The sequence below is a fragment of the Marmota marmota genome, unplaced genomic scaffold (assembly GCF_001458135.2).
Source record: "Marmota marmota marmota unplaced genomic scaffold, marMar, whole genome shotgun sequence".
Taxonomy (NCBI): domain Eukaryota; kingdom Metazoa; phylum Chordata; class Mammalia; order Rodentia; family Sciuridae; genus Marmota; species Marmota marmota.
Genome location: NW_026000142.1, coordinates 12,145,870 through 12,169,172, shown reverse-complemented (window position 1 = coordinate 12,169,172; position 23,303 = coordinate 12,145,870). Strand labels below are relative to the sequence as shown.

At 38.6% G+C, this 23,303-nt stretch overlaps 1 protein-coding gene and 1 long non-coding RNA gene across 10 annotated transcripts in view; one reads left to right on the top strand and one right to left on the bottom strand.

Annotated features, from left to right (window-relative positions):
• St7 (suppression of tumorigenicity 7) overlaps positions 1–23,303 on the bottom strand; it is a 250,355-nt gene that overhangs the window by 14,016 nt on the left and 213,036 nt on the right. For all 8 annotated transcript variants that reach the window (XM_048786023.1, XM_048786024.1, XM_048786026.1 and 5 more), the window contains one exon: positions 6,630–6,780. In XM_048786023.1, coding sequence (XP_048641980.1) covers positions 6,630–6,780 — 151 coding nt within the window. The remainder of the gene's footprint in view (positions 1–6,629; positions 6,781–23,303) is intronic.
• Positions 305–12,719, top strand: LOC125611370. 2 transcript variants are annotated; one of them, XR_007341537.1, is made up of 3 exons: positions 305–530; positions 7,221–7,419; positions 7,620–12,719. It is a non-coding gene; the product is annotated as an uncharacterized LOC125611370 (long non-coding RNA). The 2 variants fall into 2 exon arrangements; XR_007341535.1 differs by having other exon boundaries at positions 7,221–12,719.

Sequence of the window (23,303 nt, the reverse complement as noted above, 5' to 3'; positions counted from 1 at the left end):
TTTTCTAGGCTCCAAGCTTATCAGTGCTGTCCCAATCAGAGGTTGTCTACCAATACCAGTGAGGGAATCAATAGAACCAAAGAACCGACAGATGGATGGATATGTGAACAAATTAATGACCTCTCACCCTACCCATCATGTGGATGGGAATATAAGGTAAATTTCTGAACGTTTGTATATGTTACCTTGTCAAAGAGGATCTCAGAGAATTTTATACAGATTATTTGGAATAGAGAAAACTGAGTTTGAGTCCCAGTTCTACCTCTTATAATTGGTCACTTATCAAAATGTGAGTGCCTTCTTATGTAACCTACACACAGAGAGCCAAGAACACCCTGTCCCTGCACTCACAGAGTTCACGCCTGAGTGCGGGGAACTTGTTCCAATAAACTTCCAAGTAAATGCTACAGTTCCCATTGTGCTGAGGGCCCTGAAGAGGGACAGGCTGTGTGGCGCGTGTCTACATGGGAGCAACAGAGTGACATCTACAGGAACAGGACCTGACTCCACCAAAAAGTGCATGGCTCTAGGTGGGTCATTAATTGTTTCCTGTCTGTCTCTTCAGCTGTAAAATGAAACCACCACAGTCCTCACAAGTCTGGCAAATGAACTGAGGACAACAGCAGAGACAAGGTGGCTATACACAGTGCCTGGATGTGCAGCAAAGATGAGGCTTCACTTTACCTTCCCTTCTCTACTAAACATAAAGTTTCTGTTTTCTGTGTTCAGTCACACTTGTTAATAAATAAAGATTCTGCTTGTTTGTTGACAATTATATGTACAAATGGTAGAAGAGAAAATTATCATCATTGATGTTCTACTTTTGACTGCAATGCAAATAACAACTATGAAGGCCAACTGTTTTCATGAGGCATTTTGGTGCAGAAGTGAGGAAAAGTCAAAAGTCAAAAGCCTGATTTGTGATCCACAGTCTTTCACTTTAAAAAGTGGAAGAAAACAGCCTTGGGAAAAGAATTTTTCCTTAGTTGGATTTAATGGTGCTCCATCCTAATTTTGAAGAAAAATTCTATGGTTTGATAGTGGACTTGCTAATCTTGTTAGTACCCCTCAGCTCTTTAACCCTCTGTTCCTACTTTCATGTTAGTACTGCATGTATCCACACTATCTCACTCTCTCTCTCCCCCCATACACACACACATACACACCCCCACACACACTTGTTTGTATGCACATGCACATGCGTGTGTGTGCACATGTTAGTGTTTCTCACAAAGCATTTCAGAGTCTTTGTTGTCTTCCTATCCCCAAACACAATGCCTGACACATAAATGAAATAAATATTTGCTCAATAAGGAATGAATAAATTAATATACAATCAGGAAAATACCAAAGTCTCTTTAAAAGTTCAGGTAAAGCCAGGCACAGAAGCATTCACCTGCCTGCAGTTCCACCTACTGGGGAGACTAAGGCATGAGGATTGCTTGAGCCCAGAAGTTGAGGGTCAGCCTAGGCAACAGGGAGATCCTATCTCTTAAGAAAAATAAAAAAACAAATAAACAACTCAGGTATCTGAATACATTCAGTTTTGGAGGCTATCATGCTCACTGAGACAACCAGAAACCTCTTATTGTCAATATCTCTTATCCAATCAAGTTGACAATTCAGATTAACCATCACACTGACAAAAGGGAAGGAGCAAGCTGGCTGTGCTGGGCAGTGGGTGGGGAACTGGCTCAGGGTAAGCTAGCCGTGACCATTCATTCTTCCTCCCAAATTATAAAGTGTACAATGGATCTATTATGCTCCTCTTGAATCTACTGGGGGGCAGGGTGGGTCCTCTCTTTAGTAGTCCAAAAGGTGCCAGCCTTATGGAGGAAAGGTTTGCTTGGAGGAAATGCTTAAGAACCACATGTTACAGTGAGGGGTATTTGCCATTAGGTTCAAAGAGAATAAATTAGAATCACAATCTCATCCTATGCTTCAACAATGGGCCATTTTCCCCTCTCAAAGGAAATACCCTGCCTTAGTCCCCCTAAAAAACACCATCTTCAAATCTTATACATTATTTAGTGGATATTTAGTGGATTCTTGGTGGGGGGACTTCAAAAAGAAAATAATTGGTTAAGTGAAAAAAAGAAAGAAACAAAGGCTAAGTGATTTACCCCATGGCATACTAGTCTTCTGATATATAGAATGAGAAAATTAAAGTTCACAGTTGTGGTCAGGAGATGACCTGGCTTTATAAAATAAATAGAGTCAAAATAGAGCCTTGAAAAGATGACAGTAGGAGGGAGATAAGAGCACATCAGTATTTAATACAGGTGAAGCAGAAGATGTGCCATTTAAAACAGGATCCCATAAGGAGCAATACCATTGTAAATAAGACTGAGTTGAAATGAGACCCTTCATTCATATATGTTTTTTATATTCAGCTCATACTGGCAGGGGTGCGTGTGTTTGAGGATAACCAGAACCTGCAGTGTTTAAAATAAGCATAATTCAGATAAGGTGGCAGCTGTGTAATAATCCAAGAAACATTTTATAAAATCTTATAAATTAAAACTTTCCCCTTTCTTAATTATCTTGACTTTGAGGAACATATTGTGTAATTTCAGGGGCTGGTACAGTGATGAATCAAACATTTTGGAAACCTTTGAAATGCTGATGTATTTGTGATTGAGGATTCGGGATTTTTTTTCTTTAACTACCATATGTTTCAAACCCAAACAATCTCTGTTATACATTAGCAAGACTTTGGGGTTTTATCAAAAATAGGAGTTTTTTAGCTTGACTGATGGAAAACTCACTTAATTACACAGGATGACTAATGCTCTAACATAATAAATTCATTAACAAGCAAGAAACAAAACAACAAAAAACCCCACCACTACCTCTTAACCAACACTTTTAACCGACTGACTTTTTAAAAATTTCCAAAGAATAATCTAATAATGACTTTTTTAATGTCGAATCTGCTGAAATTGGGCAGTATTATCCTTCTCCCTATATTCTCTTTCTAATGAAAAATGGAAGTTGGGTGAGAGTTGAGGAATGGCTTTGAATTTCAGAATGAAGAAAAATATGATTCAGAGGACAAAACCTAGCTGATGAGGCTGAGATGTCAAGAGGCACCACCAAGTGGTGCGCTGGGAGAAGTGCGCCTCTTGGGCTCAGGCTCAGGATGCAGGCCAGGCCTGCAGACCTCCTGAGAGGGAGCTAGGGCAACTACTTTGAAGCCACCAAACTGGAGTGGGGTGGCATTAAATGTCATCAGTGCTTTATGGTTTCCCAAAATTAGGTAAGTTAAGTAAATACTACTAAAGCAACTGAGTCAGAATTCTAATCCAAGTCCTCTAATTTGAAATACAGAACTCTGAACCTCTAATGTAATTCAGAATGAACACAGATCTAGAAGTGAGGTCAAGAGATTGCAGACAATTGTCTGGAGCTTGAGTGGTAATTCTTTCTTCTAAACTGCATGGCAAAAATGCCACAATGAGGTATATTGATTTATACAATTACTGTGTTAAGACTTAAAAAAAATTACTGACTACAAAAAAATTGCATGGCAGACCTATAGCTTTTTTTTTTCATAGTAACCAAGAGCACTTGTAATGAAAGATTATATTTCTAAAACTATAAAAATTATATTTCTATATATAATGCACACACACACATATATGCTTAGAAATATAATATATATATATATTATATACATATATGCTTAGAAATATTATATATATATATATATATATATATATATATATATATATATGCTTGTTGAAAATACATATGCTTGTTGTAGGCAATTTGAAAGGTACAAATATTAAGGAAAAAAAATCTTATCCACAACTCAGTAGTAACCACTTAAGACAGTTAAGTGTATTTATTTCCAGTCTCTTTCCTTTGTTTATACATATGTATTATTTATTTTATAAAATTTTGTCTCATTCTATATTGAAATGTTTAACTTAATATCAAACAAGAAAATATAATTTTATACAGAATGGTTAACTTTCTAAACACTAGAAGGGAACCAGCTGTCAGAAATATGCCCTAGACTGTAAGTAGTGATGTAAATTTAAATTGTGGGCTTTCTAGCAACTATCTCAGAATTGGCTGATCTTTGTATCCTTAACCTATTCAATGCAATGAAGGAAAAGTGAACCTGGGTTTTCCTACTGGCCCTACCAACAGGACTTCAAGACCTTCAACAAATGACTCTTTTTTTTTTTTTTTTTTTTTCCGGTGATGCTGGGGATTGAACTCAGGGCCTTGTGCATGGGAGGCAAGCACTCTACCAACTGAGCTATATCCCCAGCCTCAAATCACTCATCTCAATGATTCTTCTGCTTCTGAGAAATTGAGGTTGACATTTCTGTCCTGCCTAACTTAGAAGACTATCAGGAAGGGTAGGTGAAATGATGCAAATGCAAATCCTCTATAAATCACCCAGTTATACAAATGCTGCTTCAGTGTACATCCTCTGAAGCATTTAGCATATGGTAGGCATTCTCATGGTTCTCATTCTGAAGTCAGATGTCCTGGAAATCTTTGAAAACTGGCAATTAACTGATTTTGGGTGGGATCACAACTACCTGATTTTCACAGGAACTTTTTATTGATAAAGATCAAAGGTCAAATTTCCTTTTCCTATAGGTATGGTTTTCTTGACATACAGCTTATGCCTACAAGTTCGCCCCCCTCTTTTTATCCTAATAAAGCATTCTGCCAGTCTAAATTGAGGCAATCACACCTCCCTGATAGTATTCCTCTGCTTGATTTTGCAGATCCCTATGTCTATTCACATTTCCCTCAGTGTCACTATCATTCCCAGTTGATCCAGAGCACCTCCCCATCATTATTGGGTTACTAATTTACAAAGAGAATTTTCAGTTATTCCCCATAGGACTTTAATTTTTTATGATGATATCATTCCTAATACCATATCTTTATCACACCTTGCCTCACCCCTCTTTGGGCTCTTTTTACAGGGTTAAATCTAATCAATCAGATCAAATGCCAATCTCTAAATATGTTCTTATTTGGTAGACCAATTTCTCTATTTATCTTTTCCACAACTAACACTAGATAAGCCTTCTTGTATTCAAAACTGCTGAGCTTTTCAGGAGCTTTCTCATGTTTTGATAAAAAAATTCTTTTGTCCTTTTTGGTTAGAACACCTTAAGTGCAGCAAGGAGCCCAAGCCAGAGGGGATTGTGCATGTACCCACACACTTTTGGTGGAGTGTGCTGTTGCACATATCCAAATATGATTACTGGTGCTGACAAGATTACCTGAGTATGTTATTACACTTACCAAGTAGGGGTGGCAACATTGGTAAACTCAACATCCATCAGGTTATAAATAGTAAAATACATAAGTGAACCCACTATTAATTCTCTAAAGAAATATGTCAAAACCACTAAATAAAAAACTTTCAATCTGCTTTGAGTCCCATCTCTCCAAAACTTATTTTTACTCAATCCCATTTTTCTCCCTGCTACCTCCCTTCCTACATCAAGATGGATTCTAGCTGGGCTATGGAAGGGCAGGAAAAGGAAGAAGATTATCAAAATGAAAATGGAAGCAGAAAAGATAAACAGAGTGAAAAAGATTAAAAAGACACTTGTTTGTGAGGCAGATCAGAGCAGGGGTGAACTAGGGAAAAATTATCAAAAGATTCTAATATTTATCATTTTGTTTTCCTATGAGAGAAAAAAAATCATGGTACATGTTGTACTTGTTTTGCTTAAATTGATATTAGCAGAATTTTAATGCACATGTTGTCTAATAATCTTAGGGCTTTTCCTTAATTTACATTCTCCCAAACAGCCCCATTTATGACCATTTCTTCACTTTGTGTCCTTGCTTACATTACTGTCCTGGTCCATCAAGGCTCAGTCCAAATCTCATCTGATTCATAAGGTTACCCATGGCTGCTCCACCCTGGAGAAATCACCAGGCAGCTGCCACCTGCTGCTGGTCATTCCTCCCAACTCAACTACACACTTCTCCAGGACAAAGAGACTGTTTAACCTGCCAACAGAGCCTCCTCTCCTTACACAGAATGAATAATATCTGTAGGGAGCTTGTACTCAGACATATTTATTCCCCCACCAACATACAGGAATATATTTATTATAACAATGCAACACTTCTCACCACACGCCAGAGTCCAGCAGCCTCTGCTCTTGTTCCAAAACATACCTGCCTTGCCCTTGCAGATGGCCAACCTAGCTACAGTGTAGAACTACTGTGGCTTTTATCCACCTCTCCTAGAAAAACCATCAAGAAATGGTAATCAGAATCTAGCACAAGGCCTAATTCCATGCTAAAGATTTTATGATGTTAAGGAAATGTCCAAGTCTCCTAAGAAAGTTTTTAGGATAGTAGACTGGTTCTCCAGAACAGTCCAGATCTATTCAATCTATTGTATAAATTTGCCTTTCCAAGTCTGAAGAGTTATGTCATTGTTTGATGACACATACCCACCACTACTAGAGAACTGGAGCATCTAAGTAATTAACTGTCTTAGTGATGGGCCTTCATAGAAAACAGAGCAAGACATGCAAATCCTCATAATTCATTAGGAACACTTGGGGCAAAAACAGTTTTAGCACTTTTTCATGTTCTTAAAAAATGTTTCAAAGAAAGAAATTACTTACTGCCTTCCCACGTACAATGCAAAAGATTCAAAGCCCCTTCCACCCTCTTCCAGTGGGCGAGATGAAAGAATGCATATGCTATTGCTTCACTGTCTCCTCTCTTCAGGATATGTTCTGGGGGCAGGATTAAACTTTTCATTTCTAGTAGGTACTGAAATAAAAAAGTCAGGAGACAGATGTGTTAATACATAGTAATTTGGAATTCAATATTGAAATAGGTTGATTTCCCTAAAGCCACCATTTATAAGCATTTCATCAAACCTGCAATCTCATTACTACATTTGAAGGCAATTACTAAAACATCCAGCAATTCAAGGTTTGCTGACAGATGATTAGCCTTGTACTAGTTTCCTACAGTGAAGATCAGAGGCTTTCAGGCTAAGATACTCTAATCAAAGAAATAAATATAGACTCAAACAGCATAAAGGAAAATGTAGAAGACACAATAATTTGGTATAATTTTGTAACCAGAATGAAAATATATAAAATGGACACATGAAGGTCATAGAGTTGTATGACTCATCAACAGCTCTAGAGATTGGGATTGACTAATACTGCCCATTATTTTTTAATTTTTTATTTTCTGTACAGATATGCCAAAGAGAAGGACTCTGTTCTTTGAAAACAGCCATCCATACCTGCTCAGATACAGGAGAGAGGAAGGGTGGCAGCCCGAGGGAAAGGTGCAGTAGACCCTAGACTGTGATGTTCTTTTAGATCCTCTCCTAAAGACTGGAGGGGTCTCAGCTTATACTTCTTCATTCCTATTTTCTACCAAGGAGGTGAGAAGGTAGGGAAAGAATGGGTATGAACTGGTATTCTTCCTGGGGGCTGAGAGAAGACTGAATTGCCATTTTTATTCTTTTGTATTTATTCTAGCATTGAAAAGGAAGCAAATTTAGGATATTTTGTATTTGCAAATGTAAACTACTCATCTGGCTGGCATCCTCCTGGTGCTGCATTCTTTTGTATTTTCTTTCCCTGATCCAGCCCCAAAACATCATGGCATGAATCTATGACCACCTCAGACAACCACCACTAGGCTTTAAAAAGGAGATCAGCAGACCACAGCGGAATCTGCTTAATTAACATGAGACAAATTCAACTAAAGGAAATGCCACAAAAGATATTTGAATTTTTTAATGTCAGAATCAATTGTCTGGATTTTTCTTTTCTTTTCTTTTCTTTTCTTTCTTTCTTTCTTTCTTTCTTTTTTTGTCAATAGAAATTTATAGAAGAAGGATAGAGTAGAAGTGTAGAAGAGTCTTGATATGCGGAATGGGGATTATGATTCTACTATCAGCATTTTGTTGTCAACTAGCTGGGGATTTACACCCTTCGGGCATCACCCAGTTGCCTTTAAGCTTCCTCTCCTGTTGGCACATGTAGAGACTGTATAGGCCAGCAGGAGCTGCGAGGACATATTTGGACTTCTTGGCCAGCAATAGAAACATTTAAAATCTCGATCTGATATTACGAGAAACCTCTAAGCCTCTGGCCTCAAAGAAGAAAGATGAGGAAAGTAGGGGAAAGTTACCCAGAAAGAATCAAGAGAACAGTAATATGGCTGTCACCCCTAGCGGGTAGCTGGGATAGAAAATCCTCCTAGACAGAAAGACTTCACTACAATGACTGCTTTCCAGGATGGTCCATGAGAGGAATTTATCATTTTGATGGCAACTCCTCATAGTATGTGTTCCAAAACCTTTGGGTCATTTTCCTTTTTTGACAAACCATTGCTTTCTTTCTGTATCTTGTTTTAAAATAGTACAGGACAAAAATCTTTTGGGAAATGTAATCGTAAGAGAGTTACCTAGCAGCAATCAAACTAGAACTGTATTTACAATGAATATCAATTACAATATAAATATAAATGGTAAAGTTTATGCTCAGAGATACCTGGCCATCTTCTTGTGATTTTGTTGCCTTAAAAGAAGCCATTATAATCTATATTGCTACTGTCAATGATGGTCTTAAAAGACTTCAAGGCTGTGAGTCATGAGAAAGATATATAACTTGAAAGTACTATAAATTGTATTAACTGTTTTGAATAAGTTAGAGAATGAAGATCACTTGGTTACCCTTAATAACAGAAAAACACATGAGAAGGAAAATTTCTTGTCTAATGAGAGCCCCAAATAACATTTAGATCTGTTTCTAATATTTTAATTATTTATAGCTACCCTGCCTATCAAATAAACAACCTTTAAAATAAGGATTATGCTGTATGAATTTTGAAACAAACCAAATATGAAAACAATTAGCTCAAGTGTCCCAAATGTACTGAAATCTCTTCAAGGCCCCTGAGAATCAGATGAGATTGACAGAAAAGGGGAAAGTAGAATGCCTTTTATTGCTATGATAAGGAAAGTTTCAAAATTGTTTCATTAGGTATTTTTTCTCTTGGTCTAAAGAACTTTGAGAAACAGAGGCAACTTGAAAATGGGCCTGGTATTCAAACACATCTGTGGGTTGCAAACAAACTAAGAGGAGGTAGAACAGGGAAAACTTTGTGGAGACAGGGTTCAGAAAATTACTGATGCAGGGAGACTCTAGATCTGCACTGTCTCTGTTCTATATGGTAGTTTCTATCTATCATGTGTGGCCACTTAAACTAAAATCACACAAAACTTTTAAAATTCAGTCTTCCATCTCACTAACCATTCTTCATGTCTTCATGGGCTGCAGTTGGTAAATGACCACTGTATTGGACAATAGGGATCATTTCCCCTATTATGTAAAGTTCTTTTGGATAGCACTCCTGTAGACATTGGTTCCCAATCTTCAAATAACTGAACCTATTTTTAACATGAAAAAAGTGTACAGATTCCCATGATGGGACTTTGAGTGTAGCATCTACTAGTTGAAAAACACACAGTATGACAATAGCTACAATAAGGGTAACAAAACAAAAATCCATTTAAAAGCATTGCTGAGCACCAGAGCCTCTACAGACATTTGAAAAATAGTGGTGCACATGTGTACGAGACAGAGGGCTCTCTCAGCTGGCAGGCAGAGTGGGCTGCAGATGGCTTCAAGGACATTGTCCATAACCTGAACGCAAGCTGTGAGGTAATGTTTTGCTTCTCTAAGCTCTCTCTGATCTTTGATAAACATGCTTTTATACACCGCCTTATATTACGTCCTCCAAGTCTTTTTCTCGGCTGGATAAAGAACATGAACCTTGTCATCTTCATCTTAGTTTCTCCTACTGTACTTCCTAAAGTACCTTGCACATTGGGGAGTATATTCATATAAAAGGCAAATTAAATTGAAATCTTGCTTCCTAAGAATACTCTGAAAACGAGCATCCCTGACCCTGCCAGCCCACGGAGGCTGACCAAAGCAACTCACCAAGGAAACTTAGCTCTGCTGTCTCATTGTATCTATTTTATGGCTGAAATAGGTTATGCCTATAAAGGAGATTTATACTCCTTTAGAGTTCCAAACAGAATGTTGGCCCTAACCAAAGGATGAAGGCTAATAACAACAATGTGTTATGTTTTTGGCCAAGCTTAAAATGGCTGGCAAGATCAGTTCTCAACATGTGCAACATTTAAATTAGAAAGGCATGGAACAACGTTTCACATCCTACTTGTCAAGAGAAAAATAAATGGAAGAGGGCAGATCCCTATCCACAAGTATGCAGAAATCAATTAGAATAACTGTAGCACACAAATCAGAGAACACGCTTTGCCTGTCTGCATTCACGACTTGGCTTCTACTAGCTAAGTGGCATTCTGCACTATCCTGCCGGCAGCCTGCCTCCAACTTCCTTCCCAAATTCTCAATCACGCTGACTGAAGTACAGTGCTTCTAAAGATTTCGGAAGCAACTTTTCAAAATCTATTTGTGTCAGAATCTAGTTCCTTATGCCTAATACAAGAGCATATAAAGCAGGATATACACTGAAGAGCAGAGGCTATGGTCTTACATTTGGAACAGCGACTGCTCACTGTGAGGAAAGCTGTAGAAGAGATGTGGCCCATCAGAGCCTACCCCAGGTGACAGTTAAGGTGTCTTTTGTTAAGGTCTCAAAATTGTAAAATAGTTTGAGTGAAAATGATTCCAAAATTATTCTTCTCAGAGATATTAATGTCCAGGAATTAATTTATGATTTCCAATGCCAATAACAGCACAAGTCATATGAAAATCATCAGCAATAATACAGCAAACAAAATGTGGAAGATCAGGATAATTAAATTACAGCACATTTAGATGATGGCTATCAAGTTACTCACAAAACCCAGTTGTGGAAAAATATTTGTTAACATGGAGAATGTTCATTATACACTGCTAAAGGAAAAAAAATCAGTGTACTATAAAAAATATAGCAGGTTATTATTTTTGACAATAAAAATGTGTATTGGAAGGCCACAGATCAAAAGTTAATGGTGGCTAAATATTCAATTTTAAGGGAGATTAATTTCTTTTGTGTTCTTTCTGTGCTTCCTAAGTTTTCTATAACAAGCACTACTATTTTTTCCTCCATGTGTACATGTATATAGGTGTGTATGTATTTTTATGATACAAACCTATTTTCTAGACTTGCATCAAAAACACAATAATTAAACCATACAACCAACAAAAAAGATAACCAGACATAGTAATTTTTTGCACATGTCAACAACTTGCTTTAACAAAAGATTCTAAATCCAAAAAAACACATTTTTAAAAACATCAGTAAAGAGTTCAGAGAACAAAACTAGTGCCATTTGGAAGACAGGCTATATATTCTCAACTTCAATGTTTGCCTACTCCAAAAGCTTAATAAAACGCACAAGTGGAATAAAATAAAAATATCACAAGTAACTGTGGCTCACTCAGCTCATGCTGTGATGGAGTATGAGGTGTATGTCCCAGAGGTCCCAGCCTTCTCACATCTGCCATATTCCACTGTGAACTGCTGTCTGGAATCCTGCTCTATCACATAGCTGTAAGACCCTAGACATGCTACTTAATTTCTTGGCACCTCTGTTTGTTCTTCTGTAAAAATGTGGTAACAAAAACAAACATCTTGTTGGTTCTGATATTGAAGATTACATAATATATGTAAAAATATAAAAAGTACCTGTACTTATGCATTTATGTATTCACTGAATGGTGGCTATTTTTGCTGACATACATACATACATACATACATAAATAGAAAAAGAGAACAAAGAAATGCTCATATTATTATTGTAGAGGTGAGTTGTGTTTTTTGCATGTAGGTGCCCCAAAGATAATTGAGTCTTATTTCTACACATGAGCAGTTTTGCCATAATAACAGATTAGTTGAAGGGAACTGACTACAGGAGGTCAACTGGCCAATATGGAAATAAGCATAAGGTGCATCTGAATGACCAAATTAAACCTGGTGATCTGTAGCATCACTCAGGGGCCATATCACCACATACTTGCTTATTCCTGGTTTTCTCATGTATTCATGATTTGAAAAATATGAAAGTGCCCAAAGTATATCCCAAGGAAAGATATTGCAATGCCATGGTGTGGCCCAAGGACAGAAATATGGGGGTCCCTTTAGTGTATCCCCAGAGTATAAATAGGGGAACACCCACAGCTTACCCAAGGACACAGACATGGGAGTATGTAAAATGTATCTAAAGGACACAGATACAAGTGGTTCGGTGTACCCTGAGGACACCACTATGAGAACATGCACACTGTAGCCCAAGGGCAGAAATATGGGATTGCCACAGTGTGCTCCAAGGACACAGACATACAAGCATGCACAACATGCCCCAAGTATATGGATCCAGGAGCACCCACAGGGTACCTAAAGGGCACAGACATGGGCACATGTGGTGTGCCCTCAAGGACACATAAGTGGGAGCACTCAAAATTTATGTCAGGAACATAAATATGCATCAGGTTAAGTCCTACTTTGATGGTTCGTGATCTTTGTGGGAGTGTTGGTGAGGTACAGAAGGAGGAAGAGAGCAAAAACAAGAGTGTGTGTAGTCAAGGAAACAATAAAATTCAACATGATGAGTGCCTGAGGAAGAGTACATTTAGCGGTTACAAAGCAAATGGAAGGCATTGTGTCTGAGAAGGCTTCACAGGAAAAAAAAAAAAAATATGAGTCAATCCAATTAAATGAACAAGACTTTACCCTGTGAAGATGGGGGAAGGAGCCATCTAGGCAAGAGCAAGGCTCAGCACTGACCCCAAAACTTCAAAAGGCATAATGTGGCTATAATCTGGTGAGCATGAGTAATAGCATGATAGCATCTGCCAACATTGGTTAAGTACTAACATATGCCAAGCATTGCCTCAGTGACTCTGAGAGGAACTGATATTATTCCCATTATGCAGATGGGAAAGTGAAGGTTTGGGGAAGTTAGGTAGATTTCCCTGGGCTGCACAGGGTACAAGTAACAAAAAGCCTTGGAACTCAGGCTTTCTACTGTTCTCCAAGGAAGGGAAACAAGAAAAACAGTCGAAAGGCTTCTGTGACTTGCTCCCTGAGTGTGCCCTTTACCTTGAGTTACTATGTAGTTTTCAAACTTTCAAAGACAGAATAAGTTGTACAAAGGAATTAAAAAGGCTATTAGAGTATGTGAATGTGATAAGAAATAAGACTGGGGTGTGTCCAGGGAGGACTTCAGAAAGGTCTTAGGAGAAACATTGCAGCAGCAATTGGGGAATGAGTTGATGTTCTGTGTGGTTTTGAAAGAAATGAGCGAGTTGTATGTAAGAGCACCTGCAGGGAAGAGATGGGAATTAGCAAAGCCTTGGAAAGCTCCTGTCACACTCTGGGGAGAGGTGACAAAACCAAGTGGGAGGGGAAGGGACTTCCCAGGACTTAGCACCTGATGTGGGTGAGAGAATCTGGACTCAAGGTGACTGTGAAATTTTTAGCTTAGGAAATCAGAATAACATGAGTTCCTTGGCTGGGATACAGATTCCAGAGGGAAAAGAGGCTTAGCAGCAGGAAGTAACAAGGACAAAGAGCTTGCAGAACATCCCTGGAGAGAAGGTCTGGAGGCAGAAGGTCCAGGACTGTAGCATGAGAGACAGAAGGGAGAGACTCAGATATGGGTGTCTAGGCCAGAGTGCGGAGCGGGACTGTGGGAGCCCACAGGACCACCAAGGAGAGGGGAGCCAAGAGGAGAGGGCTCCTTCTAAGACCAACACGAAGAGGTGGGTAGGAGAGGAAAAGACGCAGGAGGATATTGCCCAGAGCTCAGGAGTGGCACTGAGAAGATGTCATGAAACTGAAATGTCCTCAAGATATGAAGTGGTCAGTGGCTGGGGGTTTGGCAAAGTAGAAGGGCATATGTTCAGCATGAGTGAGCCCCTGGGTTCAATCTCCAAGCAGTAAAACAAAAATAAAATAAAAGTGAGAGTTCAGTCAGACACTATGAAGAGATGAAATAGGATGAGGTTTGAGAAGTTGCCAAAGATGGGGTGGCCTCTGTGAGGATGGACTTGATGAGGGTGATCACGGCAGGAGTGGCATTGTCTTAGGTGACCTTTGCATGGGTACCTTTGATGGGAGCAACCGTAGCACTTTTTGTTAAAGAGACTTAGAAAATTTTTATTCCTGAGAAATGTGGCTTATAAACTGGTTTCTGTTCATTTTTCTCTGGGTCATATTTCTTCTACAATACATTCTCCTTACTCTAACCCAAAAAAGCCTTGGAACAAAATATGACTCAATTCACAGAAACTTATATTGAAATAATATTTCTGAAATGTGCCATTGATATACAATATCACAGATAATCTGCCAGGGTATTCTGAATTTCTTCTTCCACGCTTCAAGCATTTTTAAATGCTAAAACCCACTATACATTGTTTCCTAAATTGGATTAAAAAGCAATTTTATACTCTGTCAATCAGCTTTACCAAGATATAAGGGGAGGACTGCTTTAGTGTTTGCATGAAAGAAGAATTTCCATCACTATAACAATGTCCATTCGAATATACAATTACCAAGATGTTTTCCTCCACAAGTCTCTTGAAATCCCCATGAAATTTGAGTCTAGATTAACATTAGATGGGCCTTTTTTTAAAAAAAGTAAATTTTTAATGGGAATGCATTTCTGTCATAACATTCTTAATTCTTTCTATTTTCTCATAACTCTTCATACTTCCAGACTTATAATTTAAAAACTAAATATCTATTAGTTTAATTTTCTGACTGGCCCAGGCTGCCTTGCTGGTAAAACGAGTTTCAGGAGTGGGGCGGCCTCCTTCCCCCAGCAACCTCAGGGACTGCTGGGTGGGACCAGTGAGAAGAACACATGGCTCCATGGTTCTGGGATTTTAGTCAAGATTACAACAAAAGCTATCCTTCTGGGTGCTGGGGGGTTTTCTCCTTCACAGCTTCACCCACAACGCCCAGGCACCTCAAGGAGGAGCTGGTCCTGACCCCTCAGCCCTCTTCTCACTGGGGCCTTCTGTTCTATGGGGGTTGGGGCCTTCTGTTCTAGGAGGGTCTCAGAGGATTGTGTTTTGGGTGGACTGTAGACATCTGTTATTTTCTAAACTGTATTCAGAGACACCTTGGATTGTTGGGTGCCATAGTTTGGATGTTAAATGTCTCTCAAAGGCCTACATGTTAAAGGTGTGGTTTCCCAACTCATGGTGCTATTGAGATGTAGTAGAACCTTTAAGAGTTTGGGCCTAGTAGAAGGGAGTTGGATTACCTGGTGCATGTCCTTGAAGGGGTTATTGAGACCCTGGCCCCTTCCTCTCCCTTTGCTTCTTGGCTGCCATGAGGTAAAGCAGCTTCCTCTTCCACATGCTCAAACCACGATGTGCTGACTTACCACACACAGGCCCCAAAACCATGGCCAACTGACCATGGATGGAAACCTCCAAAACTGAGCCAAAATGTTTTTCCTCCTTGTAAGCTGATTATCTCAGGTATTTTGTCAGAGTGATAGAAAGTTTACTACCATACTGGGCTCCCAGATATTTTATGCCAGTTTCAACCAGAGAAGTTCTACTATTATTTGATTTATTTATAAATAAAAGCAGTTCTAGTTTTATTTTAAACTGCTTTTATTTTTATGGGTTTTTAGAATCTAAAAATTACTTTTATTTTTGTGGGTGTTTAGAAGTGAAAACTACTGTGAGTGGTCTAAGCACAAGCTGGACCCCCACTGTCTGTGGGGACTGTGCTGGTAGAGAAGAGGACCTGGTACTTGGGAGCCCTTCTTGATGATACTGATTGGGTCAGACTTTCCTATTAGCCAAAAGTCAATTCTGAGAACCACCATGTCCAAGGTTTTCAGAGTTGAGCAAGAGATTTGGGCATTCTGTATACAGTCAGGACACACCCACAGTGCTGCACCCTTGGAGAATATTTGTGCAGCATGCACAGGACCTGGCCTCGGGAAACAAGAGAGTAGCCTGACCATTTACCTGAGCCCTGAGTGAGCTGGCTGTCTCCCTTCTATGAGGTCCTACAGCATGGTGCCTATCTCACAGGGATACTGGCTGGTCTGTCTTCTCAATAACTGGACATTCCTATGGAGTATGGACCACATTGCAATCAGCGTCCCAATGCCTGATGCATCATAGGTACTAAATGTAGTGAATGCACCATTAAAAGGAAAAAAAGGACACTACTGCAGAATTGGACATCTTTAAAGAATGTGGAAGCTGATGGAAAGCAGTAGGAAGATTATCCCCTCCAGGGGCTGGGGCCGTGGCTCAGCAGTAGCACACTTGCCTGGCATGTGTGAGGCACTGGATTTGATTTTCAGCACCACATATAAATACATAAATAAACTAAAGTCTATCAACAAATATATATATTCCCTTCCATGAGGAAATAAATTTGTGGAGATGGCTCCTGATTATTCTCTTGGAGGGAAGTGGTACCAGTTAAGTAAAAATAGTTCAAATATGCTATGGTTGATAGGAGACATAGAAAGGTGAGTTAGCTTCCAGCTGAGAGTAGAAAAAGAATTCATGTTCTCTGGTCTTGAGGCCTTTTCCCTCTAATAATAAGAATGGATACCAACTCGGAAAATATACGGACAGGAAGGAAAGGGCTGATGAGTGACTAAGGCTGGAAGACTCCAAAGTCAGTCCTGCTCTGAAAGAAGCATCTGATGACTTTCAGATGGGCCCCTAACTTTCTAAAACTCTAGGCACCTGAAGCCTCTGACCACATAGCTCACACTGGAGGAGATTTCCAAACTACCTCCATCTCTCCCTCTCACCCTGCTCCTCCTGCCCTGAGATTGGCAGGGGAACATCATTCTAACAGCTTAATTCCAACTGGTAGAAGACCTCCTAGGAATAAAACAAATAACTGTTTGTCTTTTTACATGAGCCAAAGAAAGACTTGGGGAAGAGTCAGAACTTAACAGTAACTGGAAACACCTTGCTGGAGGAACTAATCATGATGAGTTCCAGAGTGTGTGTTAGGGTCTACTAAAATTGCTCTACAATCTTCTTACCTAGGAAGGGAAATTAAAGTTACATCATGGAAAGAAAGGCATGGCCTCAGCCTTCAGAGAGGGGAAAATGCTATGGATTGGATATGAAATGTTCCCCAAGGCCCGTGTGCTAAAGACTTGGTTCCCTGGTTTGGTGCTACTGGCAAGTGGTGGAAACTTCAAGAGGTAGGGCCTATTAGGAGGCCTTCAGGTCATTGGGGACATGCCCTTGGAGAGAATATTGAGATTCTGGGCACTTCTTTTTTCTCTTTGGCATCTCGGTCATGAGGTAAATGGTTTTCCCATGTGCTGCCAACCATGATGTGCTACCTTATCATTGGCCCAAATGGAGGAGGGCCAACTGATCATAAATTGAAACTTCCAAAACTGTGAGCCCGATAAACCTTTGTATTTGTTACAGTAACAGAAGGTGACTAACACATAGTAAAAGGGGTAATGAAGGTGAAAAAAAAGCAGAGATGATTGATTGATTGATTTTAGCAGTACTGACTATTGAACCCAGGGCCTCAAGCATGCTAGGCAAGTGTTCCACCACTGAGCTACATCTGTAGGAAGCAGAGATCCTTCATGCAGCAACCTCATTCATACCTTCAATGGTCTTACAGGCCTGGTCTAACTGAGGAGGTATGGGGAGATAAGCAGAGGAGGAAGGGTCCTGAGATAGGAAAATTTCGTCTTATGCATGAAGTGTGATTCTGGGGTAGAGAACCTGGTGGGAGTAGGGTAGTACCATGCTCAGAACAAGAATATAAACACCAAGCAGAAGTGGGCGCTGTTTAAGCAATGGACTTCCCAAGCAGCTATCAGGTGCTGAATTCCAAAAGATAATAGCTACAGCCGGAACATACTAAGACAAAATCTGGAGACCTGAAGGGACCTGAGATTACTCAAGGTCAGAGGTGCTGTGGTACCAATGTTACATTCTCTGGTTGTCCTTCTGCAGATAAGAGTGGCCCCATAAATACCTGCTAATGCATTTCTAGGAAGCCTCTATTTCCCCTACAGGCTGCAAGCAAAGAACTAGAGCTGAAAGGAAAGGGGAAGAGAGATGACAGCAGGGTGAACACATATTGAACATGTCCTGGGTACATTACATGAGGTAATTGCATTTACTATCATTTGCACTATGAAACTATTACTTTAATGTATTTTCCTAGTAATGACAGGAATTTTACATAATAGACTTAAGAATTTAGAAAAGAATAAACAAACACCAACAACTTTCCACCTCACTATTAGTGACAAATAAATTCAAATTAAAGGAACAAAATTCCATTGTATTTAACAACTTTATAAATGTTTGTTGTTGCTCTTCCTTCTTTTTAAAGCAAATTGCTCAATGTTAGTGATGAAATGGTGAAGGAGTTACCTATTCATGAAAGTGTAAACTGCTACAATTTCTTTCTTTCTCCTTCTTCTCCCTGCCCCACTTTCTCTCTCTCTGGAAAGCAATTTGGAATAAATACGGAGAGCTTAAGAGCCTTAAAGATATTCCACAAGTGTTTCAGTAATTTCTATTCTGCAAATCTACCCTAAGGACACAATCCCAAGGCCTGAAAAATATATATATTTCTGCCCATAGAGGTTTACTTAGAAGTTGACCTGTTGTGTCAACCTGATGTCTATAGTGGAGGACTCTAGAAGTGAATCACTCCTCTTAACAAATGGTTCTGGAAAAATTGGGTATCCACATGTCAAAGAATGAAATTGTACCTATATCTTATACAACAAAAACAACTCAAAATATGTTAAAGACTTGAATGTAAGAGCTGAAACTATGAAACTCCTAGAAGAAAATGGGGAAAGCTTCACAACATTGGTCCTAGCATACAATACAAAAAGAACATGCCACAACACAAAAATAAAGTGGGACTACATCAAACTGAAAAAAAATTCTATGTAATAAAGGAACCAACCAACAGGATGAAAAGACAGCCTATGGAATGGGAGGACATTTTTTCAAGCCATTTATCTGACAAGTAGTTAATATCTAAAATATATAAGGAACTCTTACAACTCAAGAATCAAAACCTTCAATAATCTAATTTTTAAAATAGGCAAAGGACTTACATAGCTATTTCTCCAAAGAAGACATACAAGTGGCCAACTGGCATAGAAAAAGATATTCAACATCACTAAATATCAGAGAAATGCACATCAAACCACAATAAGAAATTTTATCACATAACTGTTAGATGACCACTATGAATAAAAGAACAATTGTTGGTGAATATGTGGGGAACTTAGAACCCTTGTACAGTGTTGGTGGGAATGCAAAACAGTGAAATTCTTTTTAAAAAGTGTATAGAGGTTCCTCAAAAAATGAAAAATGGAACTACCCTATTACCCAGTAATCCCACTATTGGGTATTCATCCAAAAGAAGCAAGAATAGGATCTCAAAGCAATATTTTCATTGCCATGTTTACTACAACATCCAAGAGGTGGAAACAACCTAAATGTTCATGGACAGATGAATGGATACAGAAAATGTAATGGAAGTGCTGGGGTTGTGGCCCAGTGGTAGAGTGCTTGTCTAGCATGTGTGAGGCACTGGGTTTGATCCTTAGCACCACATAAAAATAAATAAAATAAGGGCATTCTGTCCATCTACAACTACCAATTTTTTCAAAAAGAAAAAGATGTAATGGAATATTATTCAGCCTTAAAAAGAGGGCATCCTGCTCTATACTACCAATGAAGACTTTGAAGACATTACACTAAGTGAAATAAGCCAGTCACTAATACTGTAATTCTACCTATATGAGATATCTATAGTAGTCAAACTCCCTGAAGCAAAGTTAGAATAGTGGTTGCCAGGAGGTGGGATGAGAAGGAAATAGGATGTTGTTCAATGGGAATGGAGTTTTAGTCATGTAGGATGAAGAACTTCAAGAGATCTACTGTACAACAACATGCATAAGCTAACAGTACTGTATGCTAAGAAATTTAAGGGGTAGAATTCACATTACATGTTATTTTTATTTAACGCACACACACCCATCCCCCACCCCACGAAGTATCCAGAAAACATTTATAGAGACCATCTTTAAAAGAGTCAAAGGCACATAGACAGAAAGACTTTGGCTTTAATGTTAAGTTGGAGGATGATCTTTTTAGGTCAAAATCTCTAGAAATCTTATGATTCTCCCCAAGAAACCATACATATGTCCCTAATACCTACATAGTCCAAAGACTATACATTAATTTTTAAAATATGAAAATGTAAGCATTAAAATGCATAAAAAGACTAAAATAAAATTATTTTAAATATGAGTAGATCCTAGGATCATGAGTGATTTTTTTAACATAAAAAGAAGTTGCTTTATGACACCAATATCGAGGGAAAAAGAGTATCTAATACTGACTATAACAAATACTTAGCCTCCATTTTTTTTTTTTTGAAACTTGACAAAAAGTAAAGGTTTATCTTTGCCACCCTGAAGGAATTAATATAACATGCTCAAAAAAAAAATGTGCCTCCTCACAGGGAAGTGCTTGTGGTGTAGACATAGCACACCAATAACACGTAAGCACTAGTTAATCAGGTCTGTATGAAATAATGAGTCACTGACAGAAATGTCTCCCTGACTCTGACCCAAGGGGAATCTCAAAATTGGCAGGTGAGGAAACATATTTGTGGGTAAAAAAAAAAAAACCAACCCAAAATCCAATAAACTATAATACAAAGATGAAGATATTGAATTGAGAGTAGTTCCTCATACATCCAGCACCACATGAGTAAATTTTTCTTTCAAAAGTGGAGAATACTCACTTTAAATAAAAATCTTCAGTTTTGTTTCCATTAAATGGGGGAAGAAAACCCTCTAAATAGGTTAAGTATTTCTTTTTCATGAACTGTTTACTCAGTTCTTAAAAATTAACAGCATCAAGATCCTAAAACACACAACTGCCATTAAAAAAAAGGTAAACAGCAAGTGCATAATCATGGCAGTACAGCAAGAGACCACAGAGGAGAGAGAATAATTCTGATGATAAGGAAGGACAGGCTTCTTGGTGGTGACTTTAATGGTGGTGGAATGAGCAAAAGTGGGATTTCCCAGAGAAAACAAAGAGGGAAGATGGGGAGGTTGCTTCTGCAAAGAAACAGAGTGTAGAAGGAGCTAGGAAAAATGAAACACAAGTTGGGTCAGAATATGAAGGGTCCCAAAGGACCCTCTAAGGCATAAAATGCATAAAAAAGCATTAAAATACCTTTTTCTGTGGGCGCTGCGGACACAGATGCAATGTTTTGGCAGGGGAGTTAACAATTGGATTTGTAAGGCTGAGTCCATGTGCCTGCTTCCTCCTTACTAATCTGCTATAACCTAAAACTTCAGAAATCTTAGTGGTTAGCATCTGACTGACTACTTTAAAGGCTCTCCTTCAGAATGGAGATGGGTGGCTATTCGCAAATGTTATTGATTCACCAGTGGCGTAGTGAGGACCGACACTTACTCCCTACTCCTCATGTTTGCAGATGAAGAGAGTTCCTAGGAGTCACCCTCCTGGGTAAATAATAATGAGCACTGATGGTGAAATATTTCCAATATACCTTTGCTTAATGGGATACCAGATTAAACCATGCTGGAGAGCAATGGCAGGCACTTCTCAGCTTCTCTATTGGATATTTATCCCTCAGTCTAAGTAGACTGCAAAAAGAGCATGAAGATATTAAAAATAACTATGGAGGCCCAGGAGAATTCCCTGTGATAGATAAAAACAAGCCATGGACATGTTTACCATCTTGAAGAAACCTGGATTGTCCACAAGGAGTTGAATGCCTTGGAATGCAACATGCCTATCATCAGGTCTAGGCTCTGCCCACTGGTAGGATCTGAGATGAAATGAAAGGTGATATTTAAGAGCAGATAACCCTGCTGCATGACCATGAGCAGGTTCTTTAACCTTTCTAACTTGTCCTCATTTTGTAATACGAATAATAGCAATGATACACTTTACCATGTTGTTATGAAAAGTAAATGAGAGGTCCTATGAGGTTCAGTACAGAAATCAATAATTAAAATATCATTATGAGGAGAGAGCTATGTTTAGGATGGGAAGGGGTGACCAAGATGGTCTTTAAGGTCTCTTTTTACACAAAGTGTAAAGCCTTCACTGATGTCTCATTAGACTTAAGGTTATTCTCTGCCTACAAGTCATCCAATGAATAGCAGAACATGTGTAAAGATGCCTAGAGCATCCTGTATACCGTACCCATGCACCAGAGTTCATGGGTAATTCCAAACAGATGAGGCCAGTGAATCACAAGGACCTTTCCCTGTGGCATGTGAACAGATGAAGAGATTTTTTTTCCCCTTCCTATGATTACCAACAAAGCAAAGGGTATAAAATCAGTTTACCTAGGTACTCTGATTTCTCTACTTCCTGATTAGAAAATGGAGTGACATCAGATATTTGAAATGTTCTCAAAGAAATGATGTACATCTGAGATGGTAGAGATGCCCTGATCTGGTCACTTTGCACTATATGCATGCATTGAAATGCTTCACTGTACCCCATTAATATGTATAATTACTATGTGTCAATTAAAATATATATTAGTAAAAAATATTTGAAATGTTTCCATTTGTAGGATAATTCTGTTTTGCAGAAATGCCAACTGACTGTGCCAAATTCTTCCAGGAACTATTTCTAAGGGCCTTTTATAACATTTTAGAGGCTCAATTAACCATTTCAGACCATTATCATAGGATAAAATGACTAATCAAAATATCTAACCAACAAGAATTATACAGATTTTCTATCTTGCACTTGGGATTCTTAGGTTCTAGTTAACATTATTGGAAAAGTTAAAACCTGGTTTCTAAACTTGAGGGGCCTCCAACAAATCAAGTATCAACTGTTTTAATAATTAACAGAAACATGGTCCAGTGTTTTTCAAGAATTTCAAATACATTATCTCACTTGATATTTATCACAGAAGATAGGCAGGGCTTATATTTTTATCTTAATTTGAAAGATGAGGGGAAACTTTTGAGCAGAAGTGCTAAGTCCAAGGTTTCATGTCTGATTAATAACAGCCAGAATCTGAACTCTTTTTTGCCTTAGAATGCAGAACTCTTCTGCTCAATAACTACTTCTAAAAGAGCCTTATTTATGCACATAGACTGGCTCTGTCATTATAGAATGGTATTCAATAAATATTGATGGATGACCTAAGTTTATTGTAACTCAGGACAATATTTTTATGATTAGTTTTAAATTTTAGTCAAAATTCAATAAGCATTT